General features: G+C 35.1%; 2 protein-coding genes across 6 annotated transcripts in view; one reads left to right on the top strand and one right to left on the bottom strand.

The window, feature by feature from the left end:
* The window catches only part of mgat4c (mgat4 family member C), a 211078-nt gene that overhangs the window by 140996 nt on the left and 42956 nt on the right, over positions 1-27126 (top strand). The window lies entirely within an intron of this gene.
* Positions 7218-25162, bottom strand: eps8b (epidermal growth factor receptor pathway substrate 8b). 3 transcript variants are annotated; one of them, XM_068218905.2, is made up of 7 exons: positions 24878-25162; positions 18938-19031; positions 15526-15660; positions 13643-13736; positions 13240-13417; positions 11147-11279; positions 7218-8489 (listed from the first exon to the last, which is right to left on the bottom strand). In XM_068218905.2, exons 1-7 carry the CDS (start codon positions 24886-24888, stop codon positions 8415-8417), a joined length of 720 nt encoding a protein of 239 aa, XP_068075006.2. In that variant the 5' UTR covers positions 24889-25162; the 3' UTR covers positions 7218-8414. The 3 variants fall into 3 exon arrangements, with proteins under 3 accessions (XP_068075006.2, XP_073786037.1, XP_073786038.1); XM_073929936.1 differs by having other exon boundaries at positions 7424-8489; positions 18749-19031; positions 24878-25145; XM_073929937.1 differs by having other exon boundaries at positions 7424-8489; positions 18895-19031; positions 24878-25144.

The raw sequence follows: 27126 nt of genomic DNA, 5'->3' as shown, positions 1-27126 counted from the left end.
GAAGTAAATAACAGGGTGAGAATGTGGTAAAATCTGAAAATGTGGTAGAAATCAGATGAGGGCTTTTCTTTTACTGGATTGTTTTTTGAAATTGTTAGTTAAGGGAAGTGGGTTGGTGCTGGTCAATCAGCGGTTTTTAAAACACTATTGGTTGGGTTTAGGGAAGCAGGAGGATGGGTCGGTCAATCAGTTAGTCAGTCAGTCGACAGCCGTCTTTGGTGAATTTACACAAGATCAGCAGGTGCGAATGGTGCTCGCGAGAGAACCTGTTTGGTTCTCCAGAAATGTATATAGAGGTACCTTTTCAGAATGTGCCTGGATTGGAAGTAGCGCATTAACAAAAGCTTTAAACACAAGAATAAATAATATTTTAAGCATGAAAACAATTACTTTAAATCAAAATAACATTTTAAGATCTTTCATATTTTGCCCAAATAATTGCAACCTTAGTGAAATCTTTCCAAACTTTGACTTGTTCAACTATGATAAAATAAATAATTGTGTTTAGTCACACAAACAGAGGATTTCTGTTTATACTTCTTGTTTCACTTTTGTTCATTTGTAGCCCCTTTTCTAAATTATTTAAGGGGAGTATCTGGGTTTACGTACTGTAGGGAGCTTTTTTTCTAATATTGCTAAATAAACTTAGATAATTACCTATGAACACAATGCAGAGAGTGGCATATTTAATGTCTGATCTGACAGCCACAAAACAATTCTGAACGCTGCAAGATTATTGTACTTTTTTCATCTTAAACCCAAACGTAGAAAGTTTTAATTCTGTTGCTCTCTCCTGCTGTTTCCTGTTGCTCTCTTGCCGAGTTTAGTTGTAGCTTACTGTAGCTCGCCTGCTCTGCTGAGCTTGCCTGCTCTGCTAAGTTCCGTTTTCATTTTAAACTTGATTACTAGTCATCACGATCAAACTCCGCCAATCAAACTAAATACTAACTCTATAAATATTAATTACTACTACCACCATGAGCTCACTGTGTTAGCATCACAGCTTAAGCATTTCAACAGTCTAGCTGTAAGTATTATTAGCTCACTTTTTAGCTCATCTTTGGCCTGTGTTCTCTGTCTTATATAACTGTTTACAATTCCATATAAAGAATATAAAACTCTGACGATCAAGTTAATTACTAGCTCTTTAATTTCACATTTACATCAGTTTAAATGCAACAATTTAATTGTCATATTTATGAATCTGTCTGGATTCATGCCCTTACTGACTGTTAATGTTTGGACGCACTCATGAATCGGCCACCAGCACAATAAAAGACCGGCAATCTTTAATGGAGTTTGCTGAGGGCCTTTTTTGCATTGAGCAGAGTTGTCTTGAGGCAGAGAGGATGTGACAGAGTGCATTAACTTGATCTGTCTCTGTTCTGAGGGATTAAATGGCTATCCTTATACATTAGCCTTGAGCTAAATGCCTATCAGCCCTCTCACATATTGTTCAGTCCTCACTGTCAGCATCACATGGACTCTACGTCCGGCAACCTTTCATGGTTTGTTTCTCGACGGATTAAAAAAGAAACAGCTTTCCACACTGTAAATCGATCGCGCCAAGTGAGTGGTAAGACCCTCTCTGATGCTGAGGGGGGCAGCCGGATCGATCCTTCTCTCTTTGCTCGGCGAAATCAGGGAGACGCAAATCCAAATTGAAGTCTGGGGCGATTTACAAAAGGGGGAAAGAAAATGAATCACTGCAGATGTCAGGGGGAACACAGAGATATAATTCAATTACCTAAGTGTGGAATGACATTTGATTTAATCTGAACTATTAATGCCAGTGAGGTCAAGCCAAAAGAAAGGGCACTTGTCTAGTTAGTCGCAATTAGAGTGTAAATCTCAAATGTCTGTAAGGCGGGGGGGAAATGTCATTTGCAGAATAACTGGCTAATAACGTGGTTCCCCTCACCTTTGAGTAACCAGGCGGCGCGGAGTGAATCTAAATCATGCAAGACTAACAGTAGAGTCATTCGAGAAATTTGTCTGCTTTTTGTCATGCTTGGATAAGAATTAGTGGGAGCACTCGATGAGTCGGTATGGAGCGCCGAGCACCCACTAATCCTTGTGAACAAACACAGCGAATTAGGAACCTTGGCAAGGGCTTAGGGAGATGCTATATGCGCATTGTCATGTTGTTCCCTTTTCACCTAATCATCCGTGTCACTTTAGGCATCTTAAAGTGGCGGATCGCTTATAACGTCTCAGGTTAGATTAAGATTTATGTTTTGAATGATAAACTGCAGCTTTATTACATCTACATAGCACTCCATTGAATCCCAGAGGATGTTTGGATAAGTGTACCCTACATGTGAGCTTTGTAAGTATATTGATTACGCAACCATATGAGCAGGACCCACATTAGACAGCTTTTATCTGCAGGCATCAGGCTCCATCAGGCACGCTTTTACTGCTATCTCAAAGGGGCCGCCATGCATGTTATTGTCTTCTATTTTAAGTGACTGCCCACTGGGTGGTGCGGAGAGTGAAATGAGAAGAAGTTTGGAGTCGTGGGTCTCCTGCAGCGCTGACACTGCGGGTGCGACTGATACTGTGTGTTTATGTAGCTGTCTGTCCAGAAAAACTTTCCTCCCCCCTGCATGGAGACAAGCATAAACCAGCATATCCCCAGAAGCCAAATCTGTCACACGTTATGGCAGTGTTCTTCCACCAGGGTGAAATAGCAAACTGATTGTGACAACTTCTTTTATGTTAGTTAGCTATAATTGGCTGTAAGCGAACAGATCTGGACTGTGTTCGCTATTTTTTATTTTTTTGCTGAGCATTTATTCATTTCATGAATTATGCATGATTTGAATCGTGGCATCTGTGTTAGTCATCTAAGGGCTTGTTATTGCCATTTTCTCTTGTTAATGACTTCACCAAGAAGTCAGATTTTGGAATTCGCTTCTGACGTGTTGACTGTTTGTCAGTGGTGTTTTTGGGTCTGATTCTTACATTAGTCACAGATCGTTTTAGTTTGATCTGTGTTTTGTGTAAAGACTGAAAAGAATGTGGCTAGTTTCCTAACGGTTTCATTATTTAATCTTTTGAATATTTGGAAAACATTTTTGTAAAAGAAATGCAAATTTTCACATTAACTGAAATACTGCTTCAGATGTTTGTCATTTTTTATTTAATCAGCAAGAACTGCCTTGTGTTTTTAGTTTGTGAATCTTAATTTACTGAATGTGCTGAAGTTTTTAATTTGATTAACACTACTGAAGCAGTCATTTTGTAATTTAATAATTTATTAAAATAAAACCCATATTACTATGTTAGGTGAGAGCGGAGACGAAAGTAACATTTTAATAGATTATGTTTATATATATATATATATATATATATATATATATATATATATATATATATATATATATATATATATATATATATATATATATATATATATATATATATATATATGTATATGTGTGTAATTTATTTATTTTATTTTATTTTTTATTTTTTTGCTGTAGTTACTATCTCAAAGAGTGGTCCATCAAAATCAAGTGTTATTTTGTATCAATGTAGAACAAGTCCATAACTTCACTTCAAACTAAAGCACATTACTTTTGACCCCATCAGCAGGAACGCACACAGATTTACTGACTTAATCTTGTGTATTTTAAATATATTTGACTACGACCTTGTTAATATTAACTGCAAATATATTTTGTCATGCAAAAAAATATAAAATAAACAGCATTTTCATTTTAAACTTCACTTCTATCGAATGTTTCAAAAGCAATTCAACAATGCAAAATATTATAATTTTCTACAACTTTTGAATATTTTTTTAAATTATTATTATTGGCAATATGCATACATTTCTTACAAAATCCGAAACCAAACACATAAAACTTTAATGTGAATGCAAAAAAATAATGTTTGTTTATTAGCAGTGGGACATAAATACCAATGTTACTTTCGTCCCCACTTAAGACATTTCCAACTTAAGGATGTGTTATTCCACTAAATAACCTGTAGATTTATCATTAGTGTGGCACATGAAACACGAAAGTAACTAACTAACTGCAGGACACGGTCGCAAAATCACATGAAATTTGGCCCATTACATCAAGGGTTGTGTGCTGAATGTGCTGTTATAGCATAGAAAGCAAATGTTAGCGATGAAAATCGCTGTTACTTTCTTGCCACGTTACATATACTTTCATCCCTGCATGCTCTCCCCTAACCTGACATTTCCTAAATGTGTGAATATATTTATTCTAACATTATTTTATTAAAATTACACAAAAGAGATCTGAGCATCCACTACTTTTTTACTGAGTCCACTACTAGACTAATTTGTGGACAGTCTAGTACCTTGTACAAAACTATTGGTTTTAATATTAAAAAGAATGTACATAAGCAGTTTCAGCATTATGAATGTGACATGTTTAGTAAAAATGTAAATGCACAGAGAAAGTATATGTTAACATTATATTAAAACATCTGTTTATATTTTCTGAAAGAACTAACCAGAGAGTTATGGGATCAGAAAAATATCAATCTGTAAATGTTTTTTTTTTTTATATTTTAAATGAGGGAAATACACATGGGTTATGATGTGACCAAAACAGTCTGTGAGTGTACAGTATACAACATACTTTGTAGAAATTCAGTGAATTAAACTGCACAACCCAAAGGAACAAATGCTAATCAAAAAGAGAAGAGTTGGCTTACTATAGAACAAACATGACTGATTTTGTTTGACATTTTTTGCATTTATAAGGAAAAAGCTTTGTCACAGATGTGACAGATGTGAAATTGGCGCATGTTTGACTTTGGTAAATCAAATATAATAGTTTGAGAACATTTACAGAAACATTTTTGTGTATTTTGACAGTCCTGTAAAGCACAAGCCTACACAAAAAAGGGTTTCAGTTTTTTTTTTACCAAACAAATGTCTTAGTAAAAACTTTTTTTGTGACATTTGCATGGAATTGCTCATATTTAGAGTAATGACTTCATTAAATATGATGACAGATATTTAAAGCTTAATTCTAAAATCTCCATACATGCTTGATTGTAAATATGATTTAAGTGAAGTTTATTTATAAACTAATTTCGAGAGGTTCACATACACATATATTCCTAAGCCACTATAAATACCCTAAGTTCCATATGACAGATGCTTTCTTTTGAAGAATTCCCCTTTCCACCCCTACTCCTCCTCCTTTCCTAGATGGGTGGCACAGTGACCCAGTGGTTAGCACTGTTGCATCACAACAAGAACGTCACTGGTTCTAATCCTTATCAAGCCAGTTGACGTTTCTGTGTAGAGTTTACACATTCTCCCCGTGCTCACGTGGGATTCCCCCGGGTTCTCCAGTTTCCTCCCATCGTCCAAAAACATGCAACTTAAGCTAAATGACTAATCCAAATCGGCACCATAGACATGCTCCTAGTAAGTAGTTATCTCTTAAGAGCAATCACTATCTGTTCATTAGCTACTACAGCAGGGGAATTCTCGAGATGTACCTGAGCTCAAACTCCCCTCTCGCCTTGCAAACGGCAGGGAGCCCAGGGCTCAAGGATCTTATGAGCTCAGGGCTCGCTCCCGGGACAGCATACCAAACAAGCTTTATAATCAATCAACAGCTAAGTGTGAACTCTTGAACACAATTTCTTTTCATTTCTGTATTATTTGAGCAGTCAGAATGACCCCTATGGCCGTTGTAGTAGTTACAGAATTCTGGTGTTCTAGTGTTAAAAGAACCTTCTCATAAAAATTATCTACTCATGAACTGGAGAACCTGTGTTCAGTTAAATGTTTCCAATATGGTTCCCCCAAGGTTATTATTATATTGTCCATTTTTTAACAGTGTACTATTTACTATATAACACGATTATGCCTTACTTTTTTATATAATACATTTTTATTTAATCATTTTAAGTCTTTTAATCATTTATATTTTCTTGTTTCTTTTATTCTTATTTATGTAAAGCACTTGAATTACCACTGTGTGTGAAATGTGTTATATAAATAAACTTGCCTTGCCTACAGTATGTTTCGAATGGCTTTGTGCTGTAGAGTACTGCATGTTTAGCGCAGACCAGCTACAGTAGTTACAGCTGTATGAGTAAAACAACTCTTCTCTAGCCTCAAGGCGTACACCAGCAGCTGATGCTAGAGGATGTCATCTTTACTGCCATTGTCTTGACTCTCACACCAAAAAATGTCATTCAAAGTGGTCTGAGTGAAACCTGTGAGATTACACGCTATTGTATACTAATGCTATATGCTAAATACATTGAAATGTTCATTGAAACAAGTTTTAATAAAGTGCTTGAAAGAGTGCTTGTTTTTAGTTTGAAGTTTGGTACCTTAACATCAGTGTAAATGTAATATAATACAACTAAATAATATAATACAACGGCATGGTGGCTCAGGGGTTAGCATGTCACCTCGCAGCAAGAAGGTTGCTGGTTCAAGTCCTGGTTGGACCAAGTCCAAAGATATAAGCTAAATTGGCCATAGTGTATGAGTGGGTGTGTGAATGTGGGAGTGTATGGATGTTTCCCAGTACTGGGTTGTGGCTGGAAGGTCATCCGCTTCGTAACACATATTGTGGAATAGTTGGCGAATCATTCCGCTGTGGCGACCCCTGAAAATAAGGCACCTAGCCAAATGAAAAGTGTGGATTAGTTACTTTTTAAGGAAAGTAATGTTAAAGTATAAATGCTTTTTTTGTGCATGTGTGTGTGTGTGTGTGTGTGTGTGTGTGTGTGTGTGTGTGTGTGTGTGTGTGTGTGTGTGTGTGTTTGTGTGTGTGTGTTTGTGTGTGTGTGTGTGTGTGTGTGTGTGTGTGTATGTTTGTATCCTATTTAAAGCAGTTGCTGTTTTCCTAGGTTTCTTTAACCTGTCATTATATTTGCTTGACTTATTACTCAAGAATCCAACTCCACAACAATCTCTGGCATATAGAAAATAGCCTGTATGAAATTCTTTCAAAAAACGGTAAATTCTCAGGATCTGAATGACAATAGTTCCGCTGCTCTGCAAATCTCCTGAATCTTTTCTTTGATGTTCCTCTCTGTAAATCCCATCATTAGGCATTGATTCATGCCATGAATCATGGTGACAATACGCAGCCACATCCACCCTCTCTAAAGGCTGGGAGGCGTTTTGACAGTGCATACAAAGGGAAAGATGGAGGTCATTCTCACTCATCCTGAACACAGCACAATACTCGCTGATGCGTTCACAATCTATTCCAGAAATAAAGCAACACGACAAACTGAAAGCCACTGTTATGTGCCCCCCGTGAGGGCAAGTAGCGAAACTGTCAGTCAGTGAGGCGGGTAGAGATTCAGCCTTATGCTTTTCACAGGGCTGAAAGGGGGTAAGAAGAGCGCCAAGAATTTGCTCTGTGAAAAGCGATAGCACAATCAATTCTGCCGCTTTAGAAATCGTACACAATTTATATAAACATATTTTGAATCAATTACAGAAGTAAAAGAACACATACTATTTTAACCACGTGTGTAGCCTTGTATGAGTTGTTTATTTTTTTGCTTTATTTTGTTTAATGACACAATACACGTTCTGAATCATAATTCACACCATCAATGTTTTTTAATACATCTCTATGTGCTTTTATTTCTATCATTAGATGCAAAGGAAACAAATAATAGTCTAATCATCCATTAACATGAATAAACATGATCTGATTTGCCTTAATGAAGTGTGAAGCACGGGTGAACTGAAAATAATGGAAAACTAAATAACGACACAGTTTAAGATTTATATTTAAGTGCTCATTTATCTGAATTAAGTATGCGATAATATTACAGTACTCCACTGCATTACTTAATACCATTTGATTTTGCTGTTTACCATTGATTATTTATGCAGAAACAGATGGGACTTGCTACAAATGGAATAGTTTATCCCAAAATTAAAATGTCAACCTTTACTCAACCTCAGAAGCAATGACATTTGACAGGATGCATTAAAAAAAACACCAGTTAAGTTGAAGGATATCGGGACAAGTAGTGAAAATGGCCACAAACATGGCCAAGATATTACTTTAAAACTGCAAATGGGTTTTGGAATGAACTAATATTACCAGAAATATATATATTTTTAAATTTGTGAGCCATGGCTTTATTGGTATCAATCATACTGTGAGTCAAAGCCTGCTATCAAAATCATTTTCCTCTCTATAAATGGAGGTTAAAGACTTCACTCCCAATGCATTCATGTTCATCAGTTTAAGCACTAGCGTTAAGCACTACATTGTACGGGTCATAAAGGAAATAGGCTGAACTGGGGTTCAGTAATGACTGAAGTTGTTTAGTCCATCTGTTCTGAATTCCTCTGGGTGGCTGTTGATTGTAGGGTGAACAAGAGCATTGAAGAAAACGTGATGAAATAAGGCCATGATTGACTGTAATCAGTCCCAGGTTGAGTCCACCTCCTGTTGCCGTCGCCTCATGATCTCCTGTAGCTCTGTATCGCCATTACCCCTCTGAGAGAAAGAATGACGTTTAAGCTCACCTTTGCAGTTCATTTATGGATAGGGCTATATATTAGAAATGTACAGAATTTACAGTAGGGCTGTGCAATGTATTAAAATGATAAAAAATTTTAAAGCAAATGTTCATATTGCTATATACAGTACATATTGCAATGGTTTGCGATAAATGAGTGATTTAATACAAAAGTAAATGGATGCTGAATAATAAACAAACAGACAAGCCATGTTTAAGGGATAGTTCACCCAAAAATGAAAAAATGTTCATAGGTTTGGGCGATACAATTGGTATCTGTACTTATTGACTGAAAACTATTGTCAATAATGATTAAAAAAAGTTTAAAGTTTCGGTATGACGGCTATAGTTTTATTAAAATGTGGTTGCTGAGCGCGCCTTGGAAGGAATGGCAATAAGGATAAGGATGTCGCTAGAGTGGCTTTTTGGTTTCTTTTCTTGTGCATCCCAGCAACTAGACCCCATCTAAAAGATTTTTCAGCATAATATAGTCATCCAACTTCACGATTTGTAATGTTGCAGTATGTATTTGAATAACGATGGCTAGTTTTTTTTTACTTCAAAGCTCAGATTTGATTATCATAATTTGTGTTGTATACAGATGTTGAGGTTTACTTATTATTCATTATTATTCACACCTTACAGATGTTAATCTACCTTTCCATTGCACACACTTTGTAACATTTTATTTATCAACTTTAGGAGTCTCTTTAACACTTATGTTTATTTTATTATATAGAGAGGAGATATTTAGTTTCAATATTTTTGTTTTTGACTATTAAAACTATTTGCCTTAATAATGTTGGTAAATAAAATAAAGCGGTTAAATAGAAAAAAAAAGTAATATCCCCAGTGTAAATGGATTGTTGAAAAATATTCAGTAATTATCCATACTGAATAATATGAAACATGATATCCTGATTTTTTTTTTTTATTCAAGTATTGCCTAGCCCTTTTTCTTCACCATTTAAGCACACTCAAATCTTTAAAAATTTAAAAAATATATTCTTTATACTTCAAGGAGTCAAAAATATATTCAAATTCTAAAGAAAAAAAGAAAAAACAGCAATTGAGCTCCATGATAGGAGCAAAAAAATTAGTATGATAGTGGAAAAAAGTGGAAGGTGAGTAAAAATGGAGATAGATTTTTCAATTTTGGGTAAGCTGTTCCTTTAAGAAAGCAATAATACAGCAAAAAAAAAAAAGTAACTTCACACTGTTCTTGTTTAGCTGTTGATGCTTTCTTTCCTTCTTCTTAACTAAAAAGAAACATATGTTGGTTGTATAATAAAAAATATATGTATTGCATATCCAATGTCACATTAATAACACGCTATCGCATATCACATTTTCTTCAATCTTGTACAGCCCTAATTTAAAGCATACTTTGTTGCAATGTTAGCATACTTATACAGCATACAAACTTATAGCATTATATTTATCCTGTAGCAACAAGTAACATGAGGATAGCGATTGCATTTACACTAGGGCTGAACGATAATGGAAAAATTTGACATTGCAATCTTTTTTTTTTCTCCGCAATATATTTTGCGATATAAATACAATTTCACCAGATGACCTAAATAGCTCAATTTAAAAAAGATTTCATTAATTTAAATTGATTGGGATGATTTTTTGGGAAGTAAAAAAAATAATTTTTAATGTCAATTATTATATGCATATAATAAACAAACTACAATCATAAATAAACAGATTTGAGCAAATATATAAGCAAATTAAACAGTGGTTGATGGTTTTCTGGGGAGAGTCTGACAGTATTTGGTGGCAGAAATTGAATACTCAAATGTAAAATAACATTGCATAGTCTTAAAAAAACTTAAATAAAAAACTTTACTAAACGTTTTTTTTATGTGCTATTAAAACACTTTACACTCTCTTAACATGCTCACTTATATGAGCATATACATACAAAAATACATGCAGATGATGAACTTTCACTCTATCATGGTTAAAGTCTGCAGTGACCCCACAAATCTCATGTGTTTTGCCCTGTCGTTTTTGGAATCCCAACTCAATGTTGCATATCTTGTGATGTGACTACTGCGGACGCACACATGATAATGATGCTGAAATTAAATATTGTGCAGCCCTAATTTACACTGTAACAACATTGAACATTACATTTGTGCAGTCATTTCAGAGAATTTTGTTGGTGCAGTATATACTTTTATAAGGCAAGTGATACTGTATATGTGTGTGTGTATAATTAATGTATAATATATAATTATATATGAAATTAATAGCATTCACAGTAAATCTAAGTTCAGTTTAGCTACCCACACTGTAGTTTCTTATAGTTAGAGAGTTAAGTCTTTTAGATTGTTCCCTTACATTACATCATACTTACAGTGCATGTACTGTACGTATTGAACAGGTACATTGTTATTAAAAAAGTACTACGTTAACTCAGGCTGTAAAAATGTTAGCCATTTTAATGTTTAATCTGCAGTCACGCTAAAAAAATATATATATTTTCGTAAAACTGCTGCAAACAATTTATCTAGGCTGAATTTATTCCTTGCCTTAATAAAATTTAGTAACTCCAATGAATCATCTTTGAATAATTTTTTCAGTGCATTTGAACGAACATAAGCAATATTGCTTTGTGACAAACCTCTATTTGAGCTTTCTGCACGGTGATCTGACTGTAGACACGTGAACCCTCGTCCCCGCACACAGCTTTCAGCTCATCCTTACTCAGAGAGAAGAGTTGAGCTCCGTTCAGGATCCCCAGACACTCCACCACCCTGAAATGTGGAGAGGATATTACATCATATTATCACTTTTCATTACTTTTAAGGAGCTTTATCATAAAGAATGTGATTTTATTTGATCTATTCGGAGATTGCTTTATATACTATGAAAATATGCTGAGGCAAATTTAATAAACAACTTATCTGTTACAATTTCCAGACTCTAAAGGAGCTGAAATATTGCCACTGTCAATCTTTTCAACATAGAAATGTCTCCTTATATGAATAGAAATCAATATAAATTGTGAAAGCATTGCACATAATTTAAAATAAACTGACATTGAAATATAATTTATTTTGTTGTGAATCTTCAAATTATTAGCTCTCCTGTGAATTTTGTTTTACATATGTTTAAGCATAATAGTTTTAATTACTAATTTCTAATAACTAATTTATTTAGTCTTTGCCATGAAGACAGCACATTCATATTTTACTGGTTATTTTGCAAGATACTAAGTGCAAGTTTGGTTAATCATGCAAGTCACACAAAAACAGTTCATTCTGTTGCAAATTTAAAACAAAATGCTAAGTGGGCTACTAATATTGAGCCTAAAATTATTATTATTTGAATAAAAACAGATTTTATTCCACTGTGCATTTTAATACGGTGTAAATCTAATTGCAGGATAAGAGATATTTTGTGTAGCATCAGTGATAATTATTTTGTTTTAGACAATGTAAGCTACAGAAAGGCTCTTATCAGCCATATTAGTTTGCTGATTGTTCTGTATTTTTATAAAAAATAATTTTTTGTTTGCATAATAAGCTACACTTTTTTGTACTTGTTTATAGTAAGGTAAATTCATTTTTTTTGTGCTTAATGTTTGCTCTAGATCAAAATTAGTGTTTAACTTCTGAACATTCAAAAACAAATTTGAATAAATGTTTAAGTAAATATACTGTATTTTCAGTTTCTTTTTTTAACTAACAGTCAGAAAAGCTGTGCTTCAGATTATTGAGCTGAAACTTGACTACAAAATTTAATCACAAATCAATGGAAAATCGTAATACCGGTCAAAAGAAAACACAATTAGATATTTTCCCCAACCGCACATAACTTGAATATAGGTAGATATTCACCATGTGCATTTTTATTTTAATTTTTTAATAAATACTATTATTGTTTTAGTTTTACAAACTCAATTCAAGAGAGTCTAAATCACTAATGATTGCTGAATTATTATAAAATACAATTTTATTATGAAATGTACTGATATTATATTAAATTTATTCATTAATTTTACTTCAGCTTAGTCTCTTATTTATCAGGAATCACCACAGCGAAATGAACCACAAACTATTCTGGCATTTGTTTTATGGAGCGGATGCCTTTCCAACCACAACCCAGTACTGGGAAACACCCATACACACTCATTCACACACACACACACACACACATACACACACACACACACACACACACACACACACACACACACACACACACACACACACACACACACACACACACACACACACACTCATACCCTATGGCCAATTTAGGTTCTCTAATTCACTTATTGTGCATGTCTTTGGGCTGTAGGGTAAACCAGAGCACCCAGAGGAAACACACACAAACACGGGGAGCACATGCAAACTCCACACAGAAATGTCAACAGGTTCAGCCAGAACTCTAACAAGCGACCTTCTTGCTGTGCGGTGACAGTGCTAACCACTGAGCCACCGTACCTCCCTATTAAATTACATATGGGTAATAAATATACTTATATTTCCCAAGTTTTATTATGACCTCTGTACAATAAGCTTTATATTCAGAACATCTCAACCACAGTCCCCTGGAGTCACCTGCAGAGTAAGTACCTTGTTCAAGGGTACATGGATCATTGCTTCTGAGCTTTGGACTTGCCACCTCGGTTAACAACCCTCACGTTTAACCACTAGGTCACACCACTCATATATCATCTAATTCTAAAGTGTCACATGTGTCACTCACGGCCTAGAAAATCCCTTCGCATTGAGCCAAGCGTGGACCTCAAAGGGCTGCGATTCATCTGTGATGCGAATGGATCTGCTAGAGCGTTCCACCCGGAAGTTTCGAGCCGGAGGTTGAGCTTTATTGTCTGTTATCCTCTTCAGCAGCTCATCGTTTACCTCCTTTTGCTGGTCGCGGTCTATAGAGACAGACAGGAGAAGCTGGAGATGGAGAAACAAGCACTGGGACAGAGACACAGTGAATAAGATTGGCCAAGACAGGAGCGATCTGCAATCTATGTACATAAGAGCACTTGCACACCAAATTCATTTCCCACTTCTCTGCATTTTTTTTTTTTCCGGCAGACTCTCCGCGCTCTCCATCTCTCAGCAAATACAGCGAGGCCGATAAGAGGTATACGTACTATCTTTATCCCGGGAGGATTTATTCATCTCCAAAACCACGGCGTGATTTACAGGTACAGGGCTGGTGGTGGTACCTTTGTAAGGATTCACAGCCTGTAGAGATGGAAACAAAAGAGAGGCAGAAAAAGGAAGAAAGAGTCAGTGCCTGCCATGTAGAGCAGGAGAATATATATGAGCACTTTTCATGAATGCGCTCGAGAAAAAGAAGCGTTTTTCTCTTCTTTCCACAAGTGGTCGGTAAAAGGATGTGCTTAACCTTCAGAAAATGGTCTGATGTATTATATTTGCCCGTTTTTATTTCTATATCTCTGTTAGCAAAATTCTGTGTGTGTTCTCCAGGTCCATTTGTAAATGTGAGTGAACAACGTAGAGTACTTGTACAGCATTTAATCATCTTAGTATCTAAGGATTGCAACATTTTAAACAATATAGCTAAAACTAAAATGATTAAATATATTTACCAGGAAACTCAGGACTTTGGGTTAAAGGTGCCGTATGTAAGTTTTTAACTCCTCTAAAGCATAAAAATACCATGATATGTTTGCAGATTTTTATGAAACATGCTAATTGAGCATCCTTGTTTATCTAAAAAAAACAATGCTTAAGTCAGATATTCTGGTTTGAAAATGTGTTTTTCGTGGCGGAAAGCTGTCTTTGTTTTGGTTCTTTTATTCCATATATATATATATATATATATATATATATATATATATATATATATATATATATATTCATTTATTAATTTTCTTTTCAGCTTAGTCCCTTTATTAATCTGGTTAATAAAGGGATACCCTTCCAGCGGCAACCCATCACTGGGAAACATCCATACACACTCATTCACACAAATTCATACACTATGGAAAATTTAGCCTGCCCAATTCACCTGTACCACATCTTTGGACTTGTGGGGGAAACCGGAGCACTCGGAGGAAACCCATATGAGCACAGGGAAAACATGCAAACTCCTCACAGAAATGCCAACTGACCTAGCCAACCTAAATCTTTTTGTCTGGAGAAAGTCTTAATTTTTTATATAAAAGAATTTATTTTATTTTATTAAAGTAAAAACTGCAAAAGTAAATGTTATTAACCCCAACAGTTTATTTCATTACAATCAAAAGTGTAGCTGGGTATGTTGCCAGATTGAATTAAAGTGCTTCGAGATTTGAATATTTTATCAATTTTATGAGGTGATCTAGCAACTTGACAATCAAGGACAAAAAGTGGTTTTGTTAAAAATTACGGGAGTTTCACCGGAAAAATAACAAAGCAGGATGGTGGCAGGAGATGGGGTGAAATATAGGAGACATGAAAAATGAAAAAATGTGCTGAAAAAGATATTTTTTGTTAAACTGCACTTTAATATATATATATATATATAAATTGCACAACAAAACAACATGGGAGCTGTAAAAGCACTAATCTGAATCATATCCATAAAGTGCACTTGTCTGCCACTTTAAATGCTCCAGCTGTTTAAAGCTGTGTCAGTGTTTTTTGTTATTCTGTTTTGATTTAATGGATGATTTCATTCGTTTGAGTGTTTATCTTTATAGTTATGATATAGACTTTGCTAATATTTTCAGTTTAGAATTACTTTTAAGGAAAGGCTGCACTTTTGGTGTAGGGAGCTCTAAACAAGTCACTTCAAATAATAAGGTTGTGCTATAAAAACCTGATCTCCTGAGAAAGCTCCAGAGACTCATTTTACTTCTTGTAAAAAGGGACATAATAGGTCTCCTTCAAATGATTGTTTTCAGTTCAGCATAAGTTACTCTCATAATTCATGCGATGCATCATGGCATTACAGAAAGGTAGATAGAATTATAAGCAGAAATATATACTATATATGGACTGTTGGGTGAACAGTGAAGTAGTTTACCTGGCTGCTGAATAGAGCTGCTCGGTTGTACTGCTGCTCTTCTGGTTTGACCTCTTCCAGCACATTACATGGCACATAGCCTGACTGACCACTGCGGTTCCTCAATAACCACCACTGTTGGTTGTTTTCCAAGACCTGCAGTACAAGACACTCATCTAATTTATGTCTAGCATTATCACAGTAAATCGCATGAGTGTGCAATCACTTTTTCTGGGACAAATCTATTTTTGAGGCTTGTGTCTGTTTATTCAACATGTTGTCTAATTTTAGCTAAAAGGTTTTGGTACAGCGTTTGTTGTTGTCGTACTCAGTCTCAGTGATGCATCCTACCATTGGGATGCTTGAATTAAATCCCAGTGATACCAGGCTCAGGCTGGGCATGTCTAGAAACACGATTATCCGTGTTTCCAGATGGATTAGCCAATCGGGGGTAATCCCTCCTGATCACTTCTGTAGTTCTCATGTAAATAGAGTGCTTCAGGGTCGCAGGCTGAAACCACAGACATCTGAAAGTGACAAGTTGAAAGGACTGTTCTTTCCTGCATTATATGTATTCTGCATTTGCTAATTAACCTTATAATTAGGGACCTCATTTTCTTTCCAAGTTTGCTTTTCTTTCACAAATTACATTCATTATTACTTATCTAAAATGTGCAATTCTATTCAGTTCAAGTTTATTTGTATAGCTCAATAAATGTCATTTCAAAGCAGCTTTACAAAAGGTGCACATTATTGTATTACAATCAAAATATGAAAAGGTTAAAGCTACTAATAACTTTAACTAAGTAACAAGTAACTAATAGCTGTTACTTTTTCCCCTCATCTTTAGTTTTAGTTGTTAACTTCATTTGTAGTATTTTTTTCTAGAGTTTCTTTTTCTTTAGGTTTTACTCTTAATCTTAATGATTTTAACAGTTAGGGTCCTATCATACACCCAGCACAATAAGGCACAAGACGTGTTTGGCACAATCTGTTGCTATTTTCAGACCAGAGCAACTCTATTTTTCATGTTTTGCGCCACTTTGTTTAAATAGCCATTTAAATAGCCAAAAAATCCATTTGTACCACTTTGCGGACTCATGGGTGTGCCAGTCTAAATAGGATGAGTGCTATTTTGAAGAACTGAATTAGACAGCACAATTGACTAGCTAAACACGGGAGCAAACAGATGTATACGGGCAATCCAGAGTTGTGGTCAATACACAGACAAATGGTCAAAAGGCAGGCAGCATGTGAGCATACAATGTAAACAAACAAACAAACAAGGCAAGGGTCATAACCGGCAGGGCAAGGAAAATGCGTTATAATGTTCACAAAAGTAGTATAAAAAGACTCAGCCATGTATGTGTGTGTGAGAGGTGTGAAAATAGTTAGTATAGTTTTTACAAAACAGCTTCAACTGTATCTGTTTGCAATCATGGGGATCTAGGCCAGGTGTGTGAAGGGTGCATGACTGAATATGTAGTTTTTTTGCTGACAGATTTGTAGTTCTCCAACGACCTGTATAGGCTAGATCACTGGTGACTATAACAATATGGGGCATAAGAAAAGGACGTGTGCTTGGATAAAACTTTTTTCCCACACTTCACAATCATTGTTCATTTATTCGTTTGCTGGAAAGTAAAACTGAATTTAGAAAAAGTTTTGAAACAAATCTTTGTGCTAAACAGACAATATTAAATATGTAGACTAATGGATGGCTTCAGTGAAGTGCGTACAACACTGTTTCCTTCAACACAAGCTCATTCTGAAAACCGAGGACGTTTTTGGAGGTGGCGAATTACGTAGCCAGAGGTACGTATGGCTGCATTTTATTTTTTTAAGCGAACGCTACTAGTTTGTCCTGCTAGCTCGTCGTGTACGGCGACGGACTAGAGTTGACCACGACGATGACCGGGTTTGAGTCCGGGGAAGAGCAGTTAGAGAAATCAGGTAAGACAAAAACAGAATACAAAAAATAAAACGTATGAGTGAACAACAGGGTGAGAAGAGGTAAAATCGGAAAATGTGGTAAATATCAGACGAAGGCTTTTCTTTTTCTGAATGGCTTTTGTAAACTGTTGGTTGGGTTTTGTGAAGTAAGCAGGTGGGCAGGTCAATCGGTAAAATTGGTTGTGTTTAGGGAAAGAGGAGGGTGTGTCAGTCGATTGGCCGGTCGCCCAGTCAATCATTCAGTCATTCAGTTGGTCGACAGCAGCATCTGGTGGGTTCACGCGAGAACAGTGCGAACAGCACTCGTGAGAGGCATTTGAGATGTGAAAAAGTGCACACAGCGGCCTCTCGTGGATTCGCGAAAACAAAAACTGCAAAAATACGAACCTCCTAGGACATTTTTCGCTGTCTCCAGAAACATCCACGGGACTACGTTTTCAGAAGGAGCCTGGGTTGGTTTCCTTACTCCACCAAACTAAAGGAGTAAAGTAAAGAGTAAAAGTAAAGTAAAGAAAAAAGAGACCAAATGGGGGAGGCTTATTCTTTTTCCTTGCTTTTTCTTGCTAGTGAAGGGAGTTAATTTTTTAAGTTTTTTTTTCATGGGAGATGAGACTGATTAGTTTAATGCATGTTATGCTCAAAATACACCTATATCTCATTAAGAGAATAAGTTCAACTTATTAAACCATGCGCCACGGTCCAAAGCATATTTTTCCATCCTCAAAGTGGATTTGGATAGGTCCTTACTGCTTTTGCGTCATATGCTTTATACTTTGTGCCTAGATTGTTCTAATAGAGCCCATACTGATTACTGTTTTTTTATTTTTAGGGCTAAACAAATCCCCTTTTATTTAGGTAGTTTTATTCAGATTCAGTTTTAGCTTAAAAAATTATTTATTTTTAATATTTTTAATTTAATATTTTTGGAGTTTGATGATCAAAAAGAAGCATAATTGACTAAAACGAATATGTTTTAATGAACAATTTTATGTTTTATGGTATATTTTCTTAAATAACAAGCTCTTAAATGTTTTTTTTTTTGTGATTTACAATTTAATACAAATGTATTATCCAAAAATTGTGATCATAAAATATTAATTTGACACTTTCTTTCATCCTTGTTTAAAGTGTTTTCCTCGAGTTAAGCCAAACACTTATTTTGAATGACTGTTTGACTTGTGAATTGAATATGAAGCTGCAAACAGAGTCTCATTTAATACCCTACAGAAGTAAGCACAACTAGATTAATGTATTTTAATATAACAGATATGTCACATTAAGTCTAGTTTACCTCAAGTGTCCCAGAAACTTCTAACCACAAAGATCTATTTCTTTGCATTATTTATCTTCAAACATCAGCCCACAGCCTCTTCTAGACTTTGAGTGTTGTTGGTGTTTGTGTCTTCTCTCTTCTGTCTCCCACACACTGTACAGTACCTCAGCCCTGCTCTGCCCCAATCCTCCTCCACCTCATCCGTACCTCCAGCTCATCGCCCTGCTGCACCGTGAGCTCGTTGGCATTGCGCGCCACAAAGTGATAACGGATCCTGACATGTTGGAGGTCGCTGTTAGACCTATGCGGCAGAAATAACAACACAGCACAATACTTACAAGTTCATTCATACTGTAGGCGAGAAAAACAGTATTTTTGTAAGTTAGGTATAGATTTTTAAGACTTAAGTGTTTTTATGTAATCCCTGCAGCCCCTTAAGAGTTTGCTTTTGGTGTTTTCATTCATAAAAAAATAGTTTCAAGTCAACATAAATTCATATTTGCAACCCATTTGGGAATTCTTTATTTTGATGGTGCCCTTTAGAAATTCTGCCGACTATTACTACATACTGTACAAGTTAAATTCAGCTGTCAGTTCAGCTTTTAGTGCTTAATACTAATCCGTACACACACAGTTTTGAATTTTATGAATATGCAAACCAGATTTGACAATCAAATTAATCCATAAAGTGACAATATTGTTTAAAAAACTAAAATCTAGATGTTGTGAAACCAAATGAACAACTACTATCAAAAGTATTTCTCTCTTCTGTTTGCGCAGTGCAAGAAATTACAACAAACAGGGTACATTTTGACTTATTAGTGTTGCCAGATCTTGCTAGAAGTAACAGCAAGTAACCAATAAACAACATAAAGTATAGCCCATAATGAACTTAAAGAATTAGTTCATTCAAAAATAAAAAAAAAATTGTCATGGATTATTCACCATGTCACTTCAATCCCCTGATATGTTTGTTCATCTTTGGAACACAAAATAAGATTTTTTTGAAAAAAATTCTAGAACTCCATCATCCTCCATAGATGGCATCAGTCCCGAAAAGTTCAATGCAATGAGACCTTTGTTTGTATTTGGAAAAAAAGATACTTTAGGTGAAATTCGAGAGGTCTCTGATCTTTCATAAAGATTAACAGTCACTAGAAGTTCAACGCCAAGAAAATGAACTAAAACATTGTCAAAAAATGTCCATGTGACATTAGTGGTTTAACTGTAATCGTGCAAAGCTCCAAGAACATGTTTGTGCACCACAAAAACTAAAAAATTAGTCATTACAAGGTTTGCTGCTGACTCCATATGCCGAACGAGCGAATAAACTGTGCTGTTTGCCCATATAATAGACGCTTGAAATTTTGAAATTGCTTCATTCATGTGTCAATTTCACTTCACAATAGATGCGGATTAACTTCATTTTGTGGAATGGTGACTCTAGATTTTTAATGGCCAACATGCATTTTATAGAGAGAATAGCTGTGTTTTTGTGCCTTAGGAAGACTGAAAAACAGCATATATTTGTTTGGTGAGTCCACTAGATCCTTTCAGATGTGCAGCAGCTCTGAGTTCATCGGCTCATCCAGAAACTATACCTGGATGATGGAGGCTTTCAGTGGTGCTCCAGACTGAGCCGAGCCCAGTTTGATTAGCTGTTGACTGGTGTCGGCAAGAAGGTTTTTCCCTTGGGACACCAGCAACATGCACATGCACAACATGTCATAATCACTCCCCTACAAGACTCAGACCCCTACAAGCTCATGACTGGTTAATGCGGCGCGAACGTCCAGTGAAGTTCAGAATTTCCAACTCGAGCGATTCGCGCTGCCTCATTCATGCAAAACGCAGTGTCTATTTGCATCTTTGCATTGACTTAACATGTAAATCACTCGCGGCTGAAGGTTCATCCGTGTCTGGTGTGAATGCAGCATAATGACATTACATCAAACTGCCTGTTGTAAACATGCACCATGACATGACGCAGAAAAGAAGATTAAGGCAAACAAGTCATGTTCTTGAAGCTTTTCTCTGATTACAGTCGAACCACTGACGTAAAATCTTTTGACAATGTTGCCACTGTGTTGCTGTCCGTGGAAGATCAGAGAGTTTTTGGATTTTATCTAAAATATCTTAATTTTTATGAACAAAGGTCTCATTGGATTGAAAGGGGAGGAGGGTGAGTAATTAATAACAGAAGTTTAATTTTTGAGTGAACTAACACTTCTGAGCTAACAAATCTAAATGTTTATTATAAGTGGATATGGCAACACTCCAAGAGCGCACTCTGTAAAGCCGCTTTCCACATTAACAAAACATTATTGTGGCTTAGTTCAAATTATTGAGCATAATAAGTACTTTGCAAAATGTACAGGAACTTTACAACAATGTCATTCGTCACAACTTTGATAGTGGGTCATGGTCAATTCACACACAAAACTATATTTTAGAGAATTCAATTATATATTTAAATGGAGTTGTTACTCCTGAAACTATATAATGCATTTTTTGTTGTCAAGTGATTGTGCAATACATGCATTAGACTGACTAATTTATATTTTTGACACTTTATTATGAGGTTCCCCTTGTCCTAGTTAAACAATGCCTAAATAATACTTTATCTCTTGATTAGCGTTATCCAATATCCACATTCATAATTGTATTATTATTATTTGATCATAATATCATGCAACATTGAATGATTCCAAATAAAACAAGACTAACAATGCAAAAATAAAGCAAATATAATTCATTTGGGTTTCATGTTTATTTTCAAGGAAATCCAGCAGATCAGAATTTAACCAACGGCCAGTCCATGAACAAACAACTCATTATAACTAACAAGCCAGCATAACAAGACACATTGAAAATCCTCCTTTTCCCGTCTCAAATCTGTTAAATAAACCAGACTTTTTGCTTTTAATGATGTGTTGACAAATATGAATTTTGCCACCTTTTTGAAGTCGCAAAATAATCAAAAAGCAGTACTTCATATACTGTAGATGAACATATATCGTCATTATAAAACTCAGCAGGGTGCATTTTGCAGTGACAGTAATACTTTATTTTGAATGTCTGTTAACTTAATAAACTTTGCAACTGCAGCAGTCGTCATAGTATACTGTCTGCTTAACATCTGCTTAGACTTTTTTTAAAGCAACTTTGCAAGTACAGTATGTCAACTTATTCTGCCAACCCTTACTGTCTACTAATAATCTAATTGGAGTTAGTTGACATGTTACAAAATTATAATCACCAGAATGTCTAAATCACACCAACAAAATGAAGTGAAAGCAAAAATGATGTTTCTTGCCTTGTAAATTGAACAAAACTAGTTATAAAACACTCAAAAGATGTACCAGATGAACATTGAAATGCAAATAAAAGTAATTAATGACATGTTGACCATTCAAAATTCCGCCAGCCTTTAGAAATAGGCATCCAAAATCATACTGACTAGAATACAAATATTTAAGTGTATGGATTAAATAAACACTTGTTATTATTATAATGTTAACATAAAACATTTTGGAATGAAAAGTAAGTAGCACTTTCATTTGTACCTTTGCAACTACAATATATATGCAAAGTAGCAATTATTAAATTATTAGTAGACCAGAGGTGGCCAACCCTGTTCCTGGAGAGCCACCTTCCTGCAGATTTCAGTTGCTACCCATATCAAACACACCTGAACCAATTAATTAGGACCTGAACACCATGTGATAGTTACAGGCAGGTGTGTTTGATATGGGTTGCAACTGAAAATTGCAGGAAGGTGGCTCTCCAGGAACAGGGTTGGCCACCCCTGTAGACTATCTGCTTAATATCTACTTACTTTTTTTTAATGATCCCCCAGCCGACATTCTACTGACTGTAAGTAACTTTACAAGTACAGTACATCAACTTATTCCACTAACCCCAATTGTCTTCTAATACTCATGACTATTAGTTGAAATGTAGTAGCAAAGTTAGGTAATATGTAGTAGCAAAGGTATAATGTAGTAGCAAAGGTATAACCAAAATTTGGTTTTACCCATTTTTTTTAAATGAGCTTGATGAAAAAAAAAGAAAAAAAAAAAACAGCTCAGAAGTTTGTGATAAACATACATCTCCCAGCAAACAATTTTGTGTTTAATAGATGTCTAATAGACTTCTAAACGTAGACAGCTTGGCTAAACTTTGGCTGTCAGTGAAATTCTAATACAAATAAGAATAGGCCAAAACTAGAATAGTCATCACATAAGCAGATTAGACAGACTTTATATGTGCAGTCATTCATTTCTGTTTATTTGATGACTTGTTTAATTTTGGCCTATTTTTAGATATCTATTAGATTTTCACTGACAGCTCAAATTTAGCCTTGGTGTAGCCAACACGACTATGTTTAGACATCTATTAGACACCTTTGAAATACAAAAAATGCTTGCTGGGATTGATCATTATAACTATATATTTTAACTGGCTCACAATTGTAGCCATTCAACATGTCACTATTTATAAATTGCCTTGGTAAAACTGCAATTTATGTCCATAAAATAATACTAATTGAATATTGTCTCTAAGTAAATTATTAAAAGCTGAAAATAATAATGATAGAAGGTCAGAATGATTGTTTATTGCCTTCTAAATTAATTTGATGAAGAAAAAAAATCCCTACTTATAAATCTCTTATAAATTACAATTAAAGGCTCAGTTATATTCTAAGTTGGAAAAAAGGAAAATAAATGTTTTTTTTTTCATTCATTTGAAAATATACAAATGAAAGTGAATCAAATGAAACATAAATCTTTGCAATCTTAACAAAAAAAAACTACTGTACAGTTTAAACGTTGATAAATAACACTGAATTGGCAATGCTTAAACTTTACAGTAATTTTACTTTTTAGATATGAATGCAAAGATGTTATGTTTATTTGAAACAGCCTTTAATTGTCATTTACAAGAGATTTGTGAAGTCCTCTCTTACGATTACTTAACAAAACCTGGATGAAGTTGAGTTAACCCATTTGTGCCCATGATTTTAAAAAATGGTTTCATGCATGTAGCCTTGTTAGTAATCCTATATGAGCATGTTTTGCGTTTATTTTCTCCAGGTTTTTGAATTTTTTTTTTCAAGAAAATTGTATTTGAATATGCAGCAACTAGTTGCTGGTGGGCTTAAATGAGTTAACAAAGCATTTATTATTAACATAAAAATTAACAATTACTATATGCCTAAATAATAATATACAAATGTGCATTTGAATGGTTTATTAATCATTTAATAACTCGAATGATCTTCAAAAAACCCAACTACTCTTAATTACAAATGATTTGTAAATAATGCAATACCTAATTTAGTCATAAAAAAATAATCAGTAACTAAGTATGAAAGTACAATTATAAATGTGCTCACAAGTCAAGAATAGAGCATTTGTAGCTGTAGTTATAAACAGTTTACTCACGTCTATTAATGTAGAGTTAATGCTTAACAAATAATGAATTAACTATTTGCTAATGCTTAATAGATGATTCATAGAGCGTAATTATGAAGTGTTACCGTTTATTGCTTTCTAAAATTACTTGATGCAAAATGACAGCTCAGAAGTTCATGATAAACATACACATCATACTATATAACCATAACTGCCCCATACTGCAATTGTAACCAATCAGCAGGTCACTCTTAATAAATTACCATAGAAAAAAGCAATTAGAAGCATTATATATTTATGTCTATAAAATAATTGTAATAGATTATTGTCTATAAGTAAATAATTAAACAGTAAAAAAATAATGATAGGTCAGAATGATTGTTTATTGCCTTCTAAATGAATTAATGCAACAGCTCAAAAACTTATGATAAACACACGTTATACAGCGTAAATTTTAACGTCCTCTTAACTGTAGTCATTCAGCATGTCACTCTTAATAGATTGCCATAGTAAAAATGCAGTTATAAGCATTATATATTTATATGTCTATAAAATAACTGTAATTATTGTCTCTAAGTAAATTATTAAAGGGTTAAAAAAATAATAATGATAGAAGGTCAGAATGATTGTTTCGTTCCCTCTAAATGTACTTGATATCAAATACAAGCAGGGAAACTCTACCCGATAAACACACACATGCAAAATCGCTTTATTATAACAGGCAACTTACGGCTCGAGCATGGTTTTTCAGAAGAGCCTGCCGATGGCTTTGCTACAAGCGCGCCGTGAGCCGCTGCGCCTCCGCCAAGGTGGAAAGTAACTTGACGTGCTGCTGCCTGCACATGCGGTGTAGCTCATGCATATTTGATCAGGCCTGCACGGAGCATGGAGAACTTTAAACTGAACGTACTGGTCCCCATGCATCATTAATGCAGTGGCCTATACCTCCCTCTCCTCCTCGTCCGGCAGTAGAGCGATGAAGATAACCACTGTGGCCCGGTGTCCAGCCTGTGCCGAGACCTTCTTTCTTGAAGGCCATAAATAAATAAACATGCTGAACGCTGGAAACTGGCACTCTGCTACACAACAGGCAGATTTGTTTTCGCCTCCTATCACAGTTTGTTTTACACGCTCCAGATAGCTGGCCATATATTTTAACTGCCTCATAATTGTAGCCGTTCAGCACATCACTCTTAATAAATTGCCACAGTAAAACTGCAATTATCAACTTTATATATTTATATGTGTATAAATTATGTGCGTAATTGATTATTGTCTCTAAGTAAATTATTAAAGGATGAAAATAATAATGAGAGAAGGTTGATATTAAACATTCAATTTCAGCAATCTTTTTACTAATAGAAAAATGACATATAAGAAGAATAAAAACAAGAATAAAAAGAAAGTTGTTTGCTGAGTCAAGAGTATTTGTTTAATTTAATTCATGTTTATTTCTAAAGTGCTTTTACAATGTAGATTGTGTCAAAGCAGCTTAACTTAGACTTTCTAGTAAATTGAAACTGTGTCAGTCCAGTTTTCAGGGTTCAAGTTCAGTTCAGCTCAGTTTAGTTTAGTGTGGTTTAATTTCACTGCTGAAAGTCCAAACACTGAAGAGAAAATCTCTAGCTGCGTCCCAAATGGCACACTATACACTATGCAGTCATGCACTATGTACTTATGCACTTACACACTCAACAGCAAGGTGTACTGTATGTAAGTAGTGTCATTCCAAATGAAACACTAATGTTTTTTTACCAAGCGGAAATTCAACCCGTTTCCTAGATGCCGTTTGACGGGTGCCAAACTAGTAAAAATAAATGAACAAAGTACCAAATAATACCTGACTTGAGTATCACCGCATTCTTCTATAATCTATAATCTTCTATAATCACTCTCATAGGAGAATTTCATAAATAAAGTTATCCAACATTTGCGCTCCTTCCGCTACTTGAGCAAAACTGCGGCGGTTGAGTACGTGAAGTGTCCATTATTCCACACTTCATTACACGATCAAATAAGTGCATCATCCGGGTAAATAAAGTGCACTTATTATTTTTAGAGTTTTCAGTGTAAATGCACTACTTACACTATTTATACTATAAAATGTGTAGAATAGTGCATAAGTGTGCGATTTGGGATGCACTTATCAATGCGCAGCTCCACAAGTCCCAAACAAGCAAGCCAGTGACGACAATGGCGAGTAACAAACTTCACCAAATCTTTTTTGTCAGGGATATTGATTACTATAAGAAATAAAAGGCAAAAATTGTCTTTTGTAAAGGTACGGAGACCCGGAAAAGACGTTATGGTGGAAGAAAAAAAAAAGGTGGGAGAAAAAAATGGATGGGAAAAAAAAGTGATAGGAAAATATGTTTTTTTACATTTTTGCGTTCCTTACAAAAATGTTTTGCGTATTCTTGCAAAACTGTTGTTCCACAAACACTACCTGTTCACTTTATGCATATCAACCCTCTCTTTTTTCCGGGATTCTCCCTTATTTTACAATTCTATTCCACTATCATCACATTTTTCCCATATTTCTCCCATATTTTTATCTTGAAATTAATTTAAAAATGTCTGCATTCACTTTTCGATCATCGGTTAGATTTTTCAGTCAATCATCACCCTTCCTAAGCAACCTCTGAGTCAGTGAATGCATGTATAAGCGCTGATAAATGCGCTCCATATAATAAACTGATCCCAGATCAACTTCTGTACGCACTATTTAAAGAGAAGCTAACGTGCAGGACACCTTGGAAATTGGGATAGGCCTGTCACAATAATCAATAAATCGACTTGCTGCACAACACATGACCTGAACTGAGCCTGGTTTCTCTCTAGGTGTTTTTTCTTTCACTTTAGTCAATTGGTGAAGTTTGTTCCTCGCCACTGTCGCCACTGGCTTGCTTGGTTTGCGACTTGTGGAGCTGCGCATCGATGAATTTGCTCTTCAGTGTTTGGACTTTCAGCAGTGAAATT

Source organism: Danio rerio, chromosome 18 (genome assembly GCF_049306965.1).
Source record: "Danio rerio strain Tuebingen ecotype United States chromosome 18, GRCz12tu, whole genome shotgun sequence".
Classification (NCBI taxonomy): Eukaryota; Metazoa; Chordata; class Actinopteri; order Cypriniformes; family Danionidae; genus Danio; species Danio rerio.
This window is presented reverse-complemented; position numbering and strand designations above follow the sequence as displayed.